The sequence below is a fragment of the Gigantopelta aegis genome, chromosome 2 (assembly GCF_016097555.1).
Source record: "Gigantopelta aegis isolate Gae_Host chromosome 2, Gae_host_genome, whole genome shotgun sequence".
In the NCBI taxonomy this organism is placed as follows: Eukaryota; Metazoa; Mollusca; class Gastropoda; order Neomphalida; family Peltospiridae; genus Gigantopelta; species Gigantopelta aegis.
This window is the reverse complement of record NC_054700.1, coordinates 36,645,745-36,662,124: the sequence shown is the minus strand read 5'-3', so window position 1 is coordinate 36,662,124 and position 16,380 is coordinate 36,645,745. Positions and strand designations below refer to the sequence as shown.

Sequence of the window (16,380 nt, the reverse complement as noted above, 5' to 3'; positions counted from 1 at the left end):
TTTTGGAATTGTAGTTATGGTAACTTGTGAGTGCTAGTAGCTCTATAACGACAACAATGTTTACTCAGTGAGAAATGAATTGATCAATGAGATACGGACATTTGCCCCCCCCCCCCCCCCCCCCCGGACATTTGCCCCTAGTCCAAAAATGGATAGGTGGACATTTGCCCCCCAGTAGAAATGTTGGCTAGGACATTTGCCCCCCAGTAGAAATGTTGGCTAGGACTACAGGTTAATAGTCGTACCCATAATTGGGCCTCTAGAGCTGAGCTAGGTTTGTACCCACTCCTGTTGTCTGTGGTAAAAAGAATGTTACCTTTTTACTCCCATATGCAAACTACGGACAACATTATTTTACAACATGCTTTCTCTGAATGCACAAGCCTTAAAAAGAAAAATATTGGTTGGCTTCACAAATTATATTATTACATTGGTGAGTTGAATCAAAAACGAAGCACTGTCAATTATCCCATTCATCTTATAAATATAATTAAAACTAAGTATCACAATATTTTAAAAGAAAACCTTAGAGCTCCAGCCAAAAGAGATGGATCCAGTAATAAGATGCGAACGTACAAATTATATAAACACAATATTCAGCTAGAGCCATATTTATTACACTGTATACATCCAGAACACCGTAAAGCTTTTACTAAGTTACGTCTCGGTGACCACAAATTAAAAATAGAGACTGGGCGACATACAAAACCCTTCACTCCATTGGAAGAACGTTTATGTGACCACTGCAATGTAATTGAAGATGAATACCATCATATCACAATATGCAAGAAATATAACAGTCAACGTGTCAAATTATATGCATATCTAACTTTCCATAATTACCTATTTAAAAGTATGAGTATGCAAGAAAAATTTATATATATTATGCAAAACCAAAATCCAACCTGTGCTGGTGCGATATGCAAATTTGTTCACGATTATACATGTATTGCCCATAATTAGTCCTTATTTAGTCATTTTGTTTGTTTCTTGTTTATGCATATGTTTTGCATCCAGTTCCGTATGTGGAATGTTTATATGCAATAAAGTTTTTATCTTTATCTTTATCTTTGTATTACCCTCGCTCTCGCTCGGGCAATACAAAAATCCTGGCACTCGTTTCGTAAAATCAGTACGACACACACGCTCATATAATAATCTCTATTTACTTACACTCTGGTAAAATCATTGACAAGCTTCTTAGGCGTTATCTCTCTGTAGTTGGTATTCTTGGTTTTCTCCCAGTCACCGTCTCTAGGAGGCATGGAAAATACTCGACTCTTCTTGGCTTTAATTCTTTCTGACCTTCGACTTTCCGCCTAAGAGTAAAACAAACAGCTGTGTTTACGATACGACCATGCAGGCTCATGGTCATGGGTCTAGGGGATTGACCCCCCCCCCCCCCCCCCACCACTCCAGCTTAAATCAGCTTTTTTTAAAACATATATTTTCGGGAGGAGCATGACCCCCCTAGAAACTTCAGTTGCCAGTCCAGAACCCCTACTCCACCCCATCTAGATAATATCCCGTACACGCGCTTGCCATGTGCAACCCAGTAATTTGTTACTTTTTTTTCTTCTTCTTCTTCTTCTTCTTCTTCTTCTTCTTCTTCATCATCCTCTTCTGTTTTTCTGTGTTCATTTTTTTTTAATGCTTTGTTATAAATATGATTATGAGACTCACGTCTTGCGGGACTGGGTTTGGGTGGAGTGGGGGTGTGGTGGGTAAGAAATCAGTTTGAACCAATATTCGGTATACACTAGCCCGAGTACTCTACCGTTCAAGAGCTAGACGGAAATTTTAACGTTTACGGAATTGCTACGTAACACCTGGCTCGAGTCACCTCCAGCCCTCCCCTTACTGATATTGATAGGCCTATGTAGGTGGTACTAAACCAAACTAACTTCCGGCTGGGTCAAAGTTCGAGGTGCACCTAACTTTTGATTAAAAAATGTTAACACCACAAGTCCTGTGATTGGTGATAAATGTGAGTGTTGGTTGTAAAAAAAAAAAAAAGTTTCATCTGGGCAAAAAATTGTAATTTTTTTGCAATTTTGTTTCATCTAGTACCACTGTGTTAAGTAACCTTCTGCTTGAAACGTATGGGGTACCTGTACAAAAAGAAAAGTACTAACATTTTGTGAGAAACTAGTGGTATTGTAAAAACATCTGGTTATACAGAAAATGAGCCATGAAAGGTACCATTTTCTTCAGTTAATACTTTGAGCTAGGGGTTGTAGTACTGATATGTATGGGTCATAGTTTGGTTAAAGGGACATTCCTGAGTTTGCTGCAATTTATAAGATGTTATAGACTAACAGAGACTTTTTAACGATTGTAATTACATATCAAGTATATTTTTCTGAATAAAATATTAGTGGCTGTATATGAAACGTGTTTCGGATTGTTCTAGTATATGTACTATGTTAAATTTCATTTTATTTTCCCCCAATTTTTTTTTTTCGTACGTACGAAATTATTTGAAGACAAAATCCAGTTTGGGCTTCTTACAAATATTAAGACAACCAGAAACACATTGAATATACAGACACTGATATTCTAAACAAGAAACTATATTTAATATGTAAGTTTAATGGTAGAACTATTTTAATAGTCGAAAACATCTTACAATGCAGCAAACTCAGGAATGTCCCTTTAATATATTGCATAGTTTTAAACACAAATGTTAAAATGGTCGCCTATGGTATTTTATTTGATATAGTACAACCTGTAGGGGAAACCGGCACCTCTATGTGAAACGAACCTGCTCTGTACTTCCTTGTGGTGACGTAAAGCAAAGTGCTTTCCCATGTGACACGTTGGTACTAGTTAACATGCAAGTATAATGTCATGAACGCACTGGCGTAGGAAGCGGGGGGGGGGGGGGGATGGCGGGGGGCATGGCGGGGGGGGGAGGGCCATGTGCCCCCCTATTCAGATGTTTTGCTTTATATTTTCTTTATAATAGTGTAAAAGTGTGTAAACATAAAAGCGTGCCCCCCCCCCCCACCCCCCCCCCCCACACACACACACACTTTTTGGCACCTTCCTACGCCACTGGACTGGACTCGAAAACAATCAAACGTTAGCCCCGTGGCATCAGATTTAGGAAAACAATTGTATTTTAGACAGTAGCTTGCGACCATTTGGTTGCCAAAACATTACATATCTAAGAGGAGGGCAGGAGGTGACTCGAGCTGTGCACCGGGTAGGCAAAGATTCCCGCTCTAATACAACAATAACCCTATGTGTGACGCTAAACACCATTATATTAATAATTTTGGACTTCACCGATAACGAATATTTCACATACTACACACATGACAGGAAGAAACACGACAGTGAGCACCCCCTTTCAATAACGTATTTAACCGGATAGGAGGTGCTGTCGGGTTTCTTCCTGTAGTGTGTGTATTAGTGGTTAATACACGATCTTCTCCGGCTGACCAAGTGTTTAAACCAAAATGGTACACGTGTGTGTGAGTGTGTATGTGTGTGTGAATGTGTTTGTTTGTGTATATGTATGTGTATGTGTTTGTGTGTGTATGTTTGTGTTTGTGTGTGTGTGTGGGAGGGGGGGGGGGGTGTTCAGAGATTAGCCCGAGTACTCTGACTGTAAGAGTCTCTTACAGTCAGAGTAGCCTACTCGGGCTATTCAGAGATATGCGAAATTAATTTATCGTCCGCTACATCTCACTATATTTAAATATATATTTAATTTGGCGAGCATATTTCCTTTCATTATTTATTATGAATACGAAAGGCACAGGCTTATTTTTTCTAGTTCTAAACCAGTCAATATTTTAATTAATTTTATTTGCATTTTCAGAAAAACATTATTCATTAACAATGCAATTCATTATCTCCGTTTTATGCCAGTTAGCCTACTTACGATTTTAACCGAAACTGGCGTTCTGCACTTTTTGTTTCCGGGTTTGCCTCCGAGTTCACCATCGACATCGCTGTCGGACTCGGACGATGGAAGACGGCGCTTCTGAAATCGACATCTTTTCATTTTCATTTCATCGTCTTCGCTTTCCGATTCTCCTTCCATGATAGATGCTGTCGAAATTACAACGCTTGACAGTTACTGTATTATATTGTTGTCGGAGACAGCATAACGGTAGTTTGCTACATAATATTATTTACTAATTTAGGTCGAATTTCAAGCGAGATTTCCAGTCGGATATCTTCGCACCTTTCCGGAAACCGACCTCACATCGGAAAAAATCGGATAGTTACGGCTTGTTTTTGTATTTTACTTGGGGTGGAGTGGGTGATTGAAGAAAGAAAAGAAATGGTTTTTTTAACGACCCACACTGAACACATTTTATTACGGTTATATGGCATCGAACATATAACTAAGAGCCACAGACACAGAGACAATTAGAGAGGAAACCTGCTGCCGGCCACCACTCACTGTCGAGATGCCATAGCCGTAAATAAAATGTTTTGTGCGTCGTTTATAATTTTGTTTGTTTTGTTTAACGGCACCACTAGAGCACATTGATTTATTAATCATCGGCTGTTGGATGTCAAACATTTGGTTAGAGAGGAAACCCGCTAAATATTCCCATTAGTAGCATGGGATTTTTTATATGCACCATCCCACACAGGATAGCACATGCCACGGCCTTTGATATACACGCCGTGGTGCATTAGATGAAGCGAGAAATAGCCCAATGGGCCCACCGACGGGGATCGATCCAAGTCGTTTAATAAAATATTTCTTTCTCTATTTCTGAGTAACCTAAGATTGCTATTTGTGTCTACCATGACAATATAACTCATGAAGTAGGTGAAACGCGATTTTTTAGCACCTGAATATCAGGATTAAACTATGTGTTAAATTTTAGTCAACCTTTTTTTTTTTACAGCCATCATATTAAAATAAACCTGCTATGTGCTAGCTGCAGCGTAACGTAACTTAAGCCCTTTTTTCATGGTTTAGTGCAAAAATACAAAGACGAAAAACTTGGGTACACGTCTATAAGCCTACTAGATATCGCCGAGTCATTGTAGCAGATATATGAATGAATGAATGAATGTTTAACGACACCCCAGCACGAAAAATACATCGGCTATTGGGTGTCAAACTATGGTAATGCAAATAAATAAAGTGATGATCAACATCAATATAAAAATTCAAGGTTTAAACAAAAACAGTGTAAAGAACTGTGCCAAAAATACAAATACAAATATCACAGAATTTTACGGACACCGAATTTTACTCTAAACTTCAATTTGTGCTGTATTGGCCTTTTTTAAGAGAATGTTACACCCCTGCACCACGGTGAGGTTACAGCACGCGCAGGGGAGCAGATATATGAGACGAGGAGTCCTGCGACTAGAGAAATTAATATCTTTTTACGTGTGAGACACACACACACACACACACACACACACACACACAGAGAGAGAGAGAGAGAGAGAGAGAGAGAGAGAGAGAGAGAGAGAGAGACGGAGGGAGGGAGGGAGAGAGCTGAGCGAGAAAGAAAGATAGAGGCAGAGATATCTGAGAGAGAGAAAAAAGATAATGTGTGTGTGAGAGAGAGAGATAGAGGCAGAGAGAGAGAGAGAAAGGGAGAGAGAGAGAGCTGAGAAGAGAGAGCGAGAGAGAGAGAGAGAGAGAGAGAGAGCTGAGAGAGAGAGAGAGAGAGAGAGAGAGAGAGAGAGCGAGAGAGAGAGAGAGAGAGAGAGAGAGAGAGAGAGAGAGCTGAGCTGAGATTTTAGTGGCCGCAGTACAGCGAACCATACCAATACGTACGGGATGGGTTATCAGTCTTCAATTTTACATTAAAAATTATTTATTTATTTATTAAAAAAAAAACCTAACTAAATCAGTCTTCAGTTTTACATTACAAATTATTTATTTTATAAAATAAAACATGTTTTATGGCATTCGTAATTCACACGAAACATGTCGTATACCCTCAGGATAATTCGGAATGTTTTCAAATTATTTTTAAATCACTGACATGATTCTGCAAGTAAGGTTTTGATTGGTGGACATGAGCTCCAGCTGGCTGCTGTTAGATCCACATGTAATAGTGGAGCTAATTTTAATTAGATTGCAATTAACTGGCTCGTCTGGTTACCAATCAAATACACACCTGCCAATCAGGAATCACAGGTAGACGCAACTATCGGCATAGACCAATTAACAAAGAAAACACTCCATGTATCATTTCAGTACGTAGGTTAATGCGTGAACAAAACATTGTTAATTATTCCGACTTTGACAATGGTATTTTATTTTGTATTGAAAAATAATATTTATGTTGCTGGATATACCCATTGCTGGCTTACTGGGATGTATATTATTACAGAACATTGCAATGTATGACTATTTATGATCCCGCAAAAAAACAGGTAGATTGTGTTTCTCTAGTTCTAACCCTAAGGCTAAGGCTCATTCCTGACGATACGCGTTAAGAAGAAATAGGAAGCGGAGTCGGCCCCTACTACTCTTTTTCTAGACTTTACCTTGCTTTATGGTGATACCATCTCGTATCCTCCGGAGTCGGGCCCGTCCGCACCACTATACCAACCCATGACGACTGGACTATACCCTAGTCTGATACTCTCTCTCGTTCACACGGATCCGGCTTCTCAAGATCTGTATTTCAGCACAGCACTACACCTTCAACGTCTATCGACTGTCAATCTAGGTTTTTTTTGGCGGGATGCAACCCATCTCGTCCCTTTAAGCTGTGCACCCAACTGGCCTTGACGAGGCCACTCACGTGGACATATCGATCGGACTTTAAACTTTTAGATCTTCGTTCAAAAGTTTATGTCGAAATTACTCTTTTTTTTTTTAATTATTAAATAGTCCGATCCTCTCTTCTTTCTCTTATTTAATTTTTGACTGTCCTTCTAAAATACTCCAAATTATATAAATATTCGGCCGAGCAGTCAATTCTTTTTATTTTTGGCTTGTAACTTCTTTTCTTTTTTTAAACATTTATTCTGTTAACTATTTTACTAATTGCTATTTTCAAAATTCTGCCCATTTTCAACTCTACCCCCCCCCCCCCCCCCCCCCCAATCCCGAGTCAGGTCACCGATCTTATGGGAGGTCGGACTCGGGATGGGCGTGTTCGAAACCCTAGTGGTATATGGGCACGTTAAACAAGTTATCATCATCATCAACATCATCATCATCATCATCATCGCAAAACAGCAATATTGCCTAGGAAATCCAATCCTAGCCAATTAAATTACTGCTTTCCTAGGTGCCTACCAGTTGGTCCGCGGGCCGCTGGCTTTACACAACGTTCATTCCCAGTCTGGAGCTCCACGCGGTAAGACGTGTTTGTTTCGCATGTGCACACTGCACGTGCTTTCGTGTGCTCGACTTGGGGGTCCTTCATTTCGTAGTTTTTGTCAGCGAAATGAAGTTTTCTACTGGGATGTATGCTGCCAGTGGAACTGATTGAACGCTGGAACGCTTCTCGTTTCGACAGCCTGCACCACCAGGTTGGATTCTTTTTAAGCGAGATTCCTTGCCTCCACGTCATTTCTCCGTCTGACTGTCGACTTTGGGTTTTTTTTCGTGACTCGTATGACGGCCATTCTGCAGAACGCCACGGTTGTTCGCGTTTAGTCTCTACATGTCCGAGCCTGTCCTAACAGCACTGGAAGATTGACCGCCCCACTCGAAGAAATAGGAAGCGGGGTCGGCCCCTACTACTCTTTTTCTAGACTTTACCTTGCTTTATGGTGATACCATCTCGTATCCTCCGGAGTCGGGCCCGTCCGCACAACTATACCAACCCATGACGACTGGACTATACCCTAGTCTGATACTCTCTCTCGTTCAGACGGATCCGGCTTCTCAAGATCTGTATTTCAGCACAGCACTACACCTTCAACGTCTATCGACTGTCAATCTAGGGGTTTTCTTGGCGGGATGCAAACCATCTCGTCCCTTTAAGCTGTGCACCCAAATGGCCTTAACGAGGCCACTCGCGTGGACATATCGATCGGACTTTAAACTTTTAGATCTGCGTTCAACATTTTATGTCGAAATTACTTATTTTTTAAAATATATTAAATAGTCCGATCCTCCTTCTAAAATGCTCCAAATTATATAAATATTCGGCCGAGCAGTCAATTCTTTTTTATTTTTGGCTTGTAACTTTTTTACTAATTGGTATTTTCAAAAATTCTGCCCATTCCTACCCCCCCCCCCCCCCCCTCCATCCCGAGTCAGGCCACCGATCTTATCGGAGGTCGGACTCGGGATAGGCGTGTTCGAAACCCTAGTGGTATATGGGCACGTTAAACTAATTATCATCATCACAACGTTGTTTTTCCTGCTGTCTGATGTATGTTGTTAAACATTGGGCAAGCGTCGGGTCCCGAAGTGGCATTCGGTAAGTTCCGGTTGGAAGCGAGGAGCAACACTTGTTGTTGCAGCCCCGGGCCCGGCCGGGACTACTTCTCCTTTGCAGCTTCTTAACTTTTTTAATTTTTTAATTTTATTGTATTAATTTTTTCTTTGTCCTTTCTATTTTTCAACTTAGGTTGCTCTGGATATACGGTAACCTATCTATATTAGCATGAATTTAAAAAAACAAAACATTGCCCAACTGTAAGATTGGACATTGGCTTCATATATGTAGTTACGCAAATAGGGCCTTGTAAGTTGGGCCTTCCTAATGCTTGGTTTCCTTACTAAACTTATTATACTTACTATTCTATGTATACACATATGGACTTCTGGCAGAGTCTAGTAGGTGAACACAAACCCTTTTTATATAAGTTAATTTTAATTTGTTTAAGGTCACTGGTAAGACTAAAGCCTTGTTTTTTTATATATGTACTATACAAATGCATATGTATGAATGGCTTGCTGTTGTTTTCTATTTTACTACCATGCGAAGTGATCCCTGGCAGGATCTGTCCTAGCTTGGGCTGTAAGTGTATGTTTTAATATGTTATTGTATTATTTTTGCATGTTTTTTATTACAGACAATTTTAACAGTTATTTATCTTTTTAGAGTATTATTAAACCTATATTATTAACTATTGTTTTAACTAATTGCATAACATGTTTTTATTTTTACAATTAAAGTGATCATAAGGTTAGATCGCTCCCCTGTCTGCTTGCGGTACTCTATAGTACCGGCGTGCACACAGGGCATTTGTACATTAGTGGCTTGTCTGGGCCATCCGTATATGACACGTAGTACAATGGTAAAACTGTACTTGCGGCGATTGAGAGGAATTCTTTGAGGACTACCTACTCCAAAACTGTCATCCAGAATACGTTTCATGTCTCCACATGAGCTCGGCGGCTGGAGATAACCAACTAACGGGGTCATCTCTCATGACCCCAGCCTCTTGACCATCACCTTATGGCCAAGATTTGGCCATTACCTTGTGGCCTATTCTATACAATGGTTGTTACAACCAAAAAACACACCTAGGTGTGTAACAGAGCCCTCAAAAGCTCACCATGGCCGGAGGGAGGGGGGACGGGTATGCCAGAAATAGGGCGTTGGCGATTGGGAGTTAGGGTTACGTCTAGGTTTGTCTGGCCTCCCCTGCCCGCCTGCCACCCGCCGTGGGGGTCCGGCCCGGTGTGGTGGTGAAAATTCACACCAGGGTGTTGGATCACAAACCATGATTGGGCGCGAAGCCCACCCCGATCGTTAACCTTTCCTCCAGGGCTTAAATATAATTTAACACTAAATAAAGTATAATATAAATTTAGAAAGCCCTGTCTGAAATAGTGTCAACTAAATACCATTAACTTAATAACATTTACACCATTCGTTTAGGCGGACACATCTAAAAATTTAAAATCCATCTAATTTATGTTAAACTTCCAAATTATCCCCTTATTTTTCAACCCCTCTCCCCCTGGCGAATCGCTGGCCCTGCCAGGGATAAGACCGGGGGGGGGAGGGGCTCATGCCTGAACCCTAGTGGATATAGGCATGTAAAAAATGGTTTGAAGTTGAAGCTGAAGAGTAGAGCGTGCACTACATAGGTCGGTGAAAGAATCGTACCGGAGCAGGTTATCTGGGTTAGAAGTACTTCCATCTTCATAAATCAAGGCTAATATCCGTTCCTCGTATTAGGAACGAATATTATTAGCCTTGATTTATGAAGATGGAAGTAACCGTGAGTAAACATTAGTATTGTTTTGTGTGTATACGCTGTTGATGTAACTTGGTATATAAATTGTGTGTTTATTTGTCCAGTTTGAATATTGTGTATAACCAAGATTACCAGAGATCGTTATAAAATGTGTATAGAATTGTGATGAGGGTTATACTATTACAGTGACCGTCTGATGCCCGAGTGGAGGGGTGCATAGCGCTGTGGGTTGACATCGGCCCATATGATGGTAGACGGTTGGTGACACAACGGAAACGTCGTCGCAGTGGATGACAGCGTAAACGTCGTCGCAGTGGATGACAACATAAACGTCGTCGGGGTAGATGACAACTAAACGTCGTCGTGGTGGATGACAACTTCGCGGTGTAGGATGCGAACCTGAACATGTTGTGTTTTGAACTGTTAAGAACTAAAAGGGACTAACTGACGTAGTGATATATGATGGATTTTCTTGGTTGTGTAATTTGTTTGTGATTAGCGTTAAAGTATATGGGTATTTTGGGATTTGAATGGAAGCGAATGAATGGAATAAATGTATGCTTGTGTGTTAGTTATAGGTAAGTGGGGATTTTGTTTGTTTAGTGTAATAAATTGTATTTTTTTCAAATTTGTGTGTTGGTGGTCTTTTTAGTTATCAGTTCGTGACAACCATAAAAACGACATATAGATGCAAAAAGGTAAAGTCCTTTAACTTGAACAGAAGCAAAATCTACAAATGTGCCACAACCACCAAATTACATTGATTCATAAAAGAGTAAATTAAAAATTAAAAAAAACCGTGTGTGTATGTGTCCGAGATACAAGTATACCTTTATTGTTTAATACATTATATATTTGGGCTATTACACGTCCGCAGGTACAATATCTGGAGTGGGGTAGGGGTCAAAATCTTCGTAGGGGGAGAAGCCATATTTATATATAAAGTAGTAGAAAACCTATATTTTTGTACTGCAGGCCTGCTACAGACACCTTTGCACACAAAAAAATAAATAAATAAAGTTTAAAAAAGAACTTGTATAACAAATTATTATTATGTGTGTGTGTGTGTGTGTGTGTGTGTGTGTGTGTGTGTGTGTGTGTAATTTATCTGCATATACATTTTATTTTAAAAATAAAAATAAATAAATAGATGTAGTATGGCAAAATAAATACAAGTATAGAGAATGTCTTAATTGAACTCTAAAATTAGATTGAATGAAAAATGAAGACCACACACATTTGATGATAAAAAGAGTATACTCTTTATTCAAGAACTGGATGCATCCGGGTTTTTTGGGGGGTTTTCATGAAAGTAGATGGAATTGTGTATTTTATTTACATGTGGAAATATTATCAATGCACATGCTTTAACCATTTTGGTTGCAATTAACGTCGGTTATTGTTGACAAGCAACAACATTAAACTCAACGTAGTCGCATTCTGTGTGGGAAGCCATGGCGTTGCATCAGGTTTGTCACGTTTTAATTCTTCTACCCAGAAGCGGCGTCTGGTCTCTTTTCGAAATTTGTAAAACGATATTTTTTTTTAACATCAAGTTATGGTTTATGCAGCCAACTGCACAACGTTTTAGGCATCTTGGCCGTTAACTGATGTAAATGATCGACTGAAATTGACTAAATTCACTATCAAACCATACTCAACATAGAAATATATGCCCAATATCTCTGCAATCTATTTTGGAACCCCCCTTTTCAAAATCCTATGTACGCCCATGAAGTAGTCTGCTGTTTGACTGTGATTATTTCATGGCAGCCAGCTATGAAGTGGCAACTATTTGACTGAAGTGACAGGGGATAGCATGTAGTTTGTATACATGTGTAACTTGTTGACATTGAAGACTTGTTTGTGGTAATTCCGGCCCATGCAAAAGTAGTGCTTTTTGTGTAAAATGGGAGTACTCCGGCCTGGTTTAGAGGGTTTGTCTGTTTAAACCAATATGCTGGGAGAAAGAGCTGGACAACAGGGGTTGTCCTTTTCAGGGTATGTGTCCCCCAGGCAGACAAAGGTACATACAAAACGTCACGGGCCTGCTGATATTAATAAAAAATGTTATAGCCACTAAGGCTATATAGAAACAGCGAAATTAATTGTGGTCTGAGGCCAGCTTCACCGCGTCACGTGATAAACAATGGCGGATAGGGCCGAAGTACCCGTATGTTCGGTTCCGAGAAATTACCGAAGAATGCCGAATGGGATGACAATGGCATGCCCTGTTTATGCTTTCTGTCGGTCAAACAAGGCAGGGCTAGAATCACAGAGAGCGCACGAGCTACCCAATGACCGACCGACCATTCAAAATTGCGCCAAATTTTCTCAATCAAAATTGCGCACCACTTTTCTCTTTGGCATTAACGGCTCCACTCAAAATTCCATAGCACCACCACCCCCCATCCGCCTGCTATCGATTCGATCGGGCTGTTGGTGCTTCCTTGCACCTGCAGTGCAGGCAGTCCCTCCTTTCCCCTCCCCCCACCTTTCCTGTCATGGACGGAGGAGCCGGCCAAGGCCGGCTCTTGTGCCCACGACAGCCATGCGCTACAACAGCTTGTTCTGAATGTGCACGTAAAACCCTATGACCTGACCTAAACAAGGCAGGGCTAGAATCGCAGAGAGCGCACGAGCTACCCAATGACAATGGAGTCCAAAGGAATGACGTTATTGATTGACAACTGGCCTCAGATTACAGTTATCTTCCCATTTGGAAGTTTCACCGCGCAAGTAGTCTGCTGTTTGACTGTGATTATTTCATGGCAGACAGCTATGAAGTGGCAACTGTTTGACTGAAGTGACAGGGGATAGCATGTAGTTTGTAAACATGTGTAACTTGCTGACATTGAATACTTGTTTGTGGTAATTCCGGCCCATGCAAAAGTAGTGCTTTTTGTGTAAAATGGGTGTACTCCGGTCTGGTTTAGAGGGTGTGTCTGTTTAAACCAATATGCTGGGAGAAAGAGCTGGACAACAGGGGTTGTCCTTTTCAGGGTACGTGTCCGCCATGCAGGCAAAGGTACATACAAAGCCTGACGGGCCTGCTGATATTAATAAAAATGTTATAGCCACTAAGGCTATATAGAAACATATAGCGAAATTAATTGTGGTCTGAGGCCTGATATAGTTCACACATTACACCGGTTAAATGCTTGATTCTGATGAAAGTATTATAACCAGAGAGGTGAAATTACACAGACTGATTGTGCATACCACAAGGAATATGAAAACTAATTTATTTATTTTCTAAATATTTTATTAAATTAAAAAACATTTTTTTTGAATTTATTAAAAATTAAAATTAAAATTTTCAACTTTTAAATTTCAGTATCCTCCAAAATAGCATAAGATGACCTCTGATGTTACTACAGGTTGTTGCAATATTTTTTAACAGTTTTGAGCTAATAATTTGGTAAAAAAGAGCAAAAGTTGGATTTTGTTAGTCAATATTGAGATTTTAATTTTTTTTACATATTGAATTTTAATGAGTTTCTCAATTATTGCAATTGGACAGAAGATCTAAATATAATGAATATATCACTACTAAATGTAATTAAACACTTTAAATAAATAGTATACAGTTTTTAACAAGATTAAGTACTCTAATAATACATTTCACCTACATTTATGTAAATTACACACTTCAGTCATTTTTCAAAAATGGTCTTTTATCCTTAGAAAATCTAATAGGCTAATATTCTATGCTGTCTGAATGTATTTATTGTGTTCAGTAATCAGATGCTGGTATACTTGTCAAGTTTATTGCAGAAAATGTGCCAAAAAGGTTAACATTTGGCTTGTAATACATATGGCAGAATAATCCATAATGCATATTCAGTGGTCATTACTACAAACATCCTTCCAATCAAGAAATACTACACTGAGGTATCCCAGACACTGGCACATGACTACACTTGTTAACAGTTATCACTGGAAACTGAAAAATATGGTGCAAGTACCTCTTGGTAGGATTTATATCAGCATTTTGTGACAAAATCTTCATTTTCAAAGTTGTCGTCAACAAAAAAAATATTATGGTGTATACCTAAGTAATATCTGTAGGGCATATTCATATTAATATGCATTTATATGGACTGTTTTGCCTTTTACAAAGTGGCTACATGTCTAATACAGTAAATGAAGTAGATTAAGTAAATACAGCAGGTCAAAATTGAATATGAGGCCCATCATGTCTAATTTTCCCTGAAATTAGTGTGTAAACATTTGTTGCAAATGGCCCCAATTTTGTGACTTTCACCATCCCTCTGACACATTTCTAATAATGTATCATGAATTCAGTCACCATATCTTTACTAAGCCTCCACTTATCATATCTAAAATGCAAAATTTTACAGTTTTAGATTTTTTTGTTTCTCAAAAATTTAAATTTAAGTTTAATATTTAATTAAAAATGAAGTTAAATCTAATGATTGATTTTTTTTCCTTTAAATATTTCAAAATCTTTCCAAGACAACACTGTGCAGATAGAACATATGTAGAAGAAAAAATAGCTGCTCATTGTATGAAGAAATTCCAAAATTTGATAAAGTTATTACATTTTGAAGTTGGTGTCCCTCAAGTTTCCATTGCTAAAATTGGCCATGGCAAGGCACTGTGTGGTAGGTGTTTTAACACAGCCTCTGTATACTCTCAGTTTAAAGGTGACATACCGATACTTACCGAGCATTGCTTTAATATGTATATCATTGGAATGCATTAGTGTGGGCCAGTTTTTAGGGGAAAAAATGGACTGATAGGCCTCAGATTACAGTTATCTTCCCATTTGGTTGTCCAAAATCCGGAAGTTTCACCGCGCAAGTAGTCTGCTGTTTGACTGTGATTATTTCATGGCAGACAGCTATGAAGTGGCAACTGTTTGACTGAAGTGACAGGGGATAGCATGTAGTTTGTAAACATGTGTAACTTGTTGACATTGAAGACTTGTTTGTGGTAATTCCGGCCCATGCAAAAGTAGTGCTTTTTGTGTAAAATGGGTGTACTCCGGCCTGGTTTAGAGGGTGTGTCTGTTTAAACTAATATGCTGGGAGAAAGAGCTGGACAACAGGGGTTGTCCTTTTCAGGGTATGTGTCCCCCATGCAGGCAAAGGTGCATACAAAACTTCACGGGCCTGCTGATATTAATAAAAATGTTATAGCCACTAAGGCTATAGGAGAAGCCATGTGTTTAGGGAAGTGACGTCACGTATCAGCATGCGCGCGCATCTGGTAGGCAGAAGTCTATCGTAATGGCCATAATAATAGTAACAAAGCGAACTAGCGTAGCGTGAATAGCAAAGAATGGCTAAAACGTGCTTAAAATACCGCTTGTAGCACGGGAACGCTATTCTACATAGCTCCTGTATGGAGGAGATACATGTACTCTTTCCACCCATAAAATTTGACGATTGACCGAGTTCAAAACTATAGCAAACTTCCTTTTTTTTCTTTTTCTTTTCACCTGAATAAATATTTTTAGTCCATGTCTTTTTAAAGCGTCTGGTCCATATTTCAAGTAAAGCATTACAAACGAGCGCGCGCACACACAAATAAAAATAATAAAATAAAACAAGTAGGCCTATATTTTTTATTTAAAACTGTTTTAAAAGAAATAATTGGCCTACACTTTGTTAAAGGAAATTATTTCTTTAAACAACCCATATATATATATCTATATATATATCTATGTGTATGTGTATGTGTATGTGTATGTGTATGTGTATGTGTATGTGTATGTGTATGTGTATGTGTATGTGTATGTGTATGTGTATATGTATATATGTATATATTTATGTATATGTATATATGTATATATGTATATATATATATGTATATATATATATGTATATATATATATATATGTATGTATATATATATATATATGTATATATATATATAATATATATATATATATATATATATATATATATATGTATATATGAATATTTGTTACAAATGAACAACCAGTAGACAATATATAGACAGTAGTTATATATATAACACATGACTTGTCTACTGGTTCATTTGTAAGGCTTTTCATCAACAATAAATTTAAGCAAGTATCTTATTAGAAAACTTTACAAAAACTTTAAAACTATTAATTTTATCAAGTCCTTTTTCATTCCTTAAACTTGATGATATCGGATACATATTAACACATTGTATTAAAATGGAGGAACCTAAATTTAGTTTCCATACATATTCCATGACCACACATACATTGCTCCCTCTAGCTAGAGCGTCCCTTTTTAAATATTAGTA

The 16,380-nt window shown here is 38.7% G+C and overlaps 1 protein-coding gene across 1 annotated transcript in view; it reads right to left on the bottom strand.

Moving 5' to 3' along the window:
• Positions 1 to 7,750, bottom strand: part of LOC121384803 (protein IWS1 homolog A-like) — a 12,975-nt gene extending 5,225 nt beyond the window's left edge. The window contains exons 1-3 of the mRNA XM_041515393.1: positions 7,715 to 7,750; positions 3,893 to 4,062; positions 1,174 to 1,319 (exon numbers count right to left, since the gene is read on the bottom strand). Of these exons, the coding sequence (XP_041371327.1) occupies positions 1,174 to 1,319; positions 3,893 to 4,054 (308 nt within the window). The 5' untranslated portion in view covers positions 4,055 to 4,062; positions 7,715 to 7,750. The remainder of the gene's footprint in view (positions 1 to 1,173; positions 1,320 to 3,892; positions 4,063 to 7,714) is intronic.
• Positions 7,751 to 16,380: the final 8,630 nt, after the last annotated feature.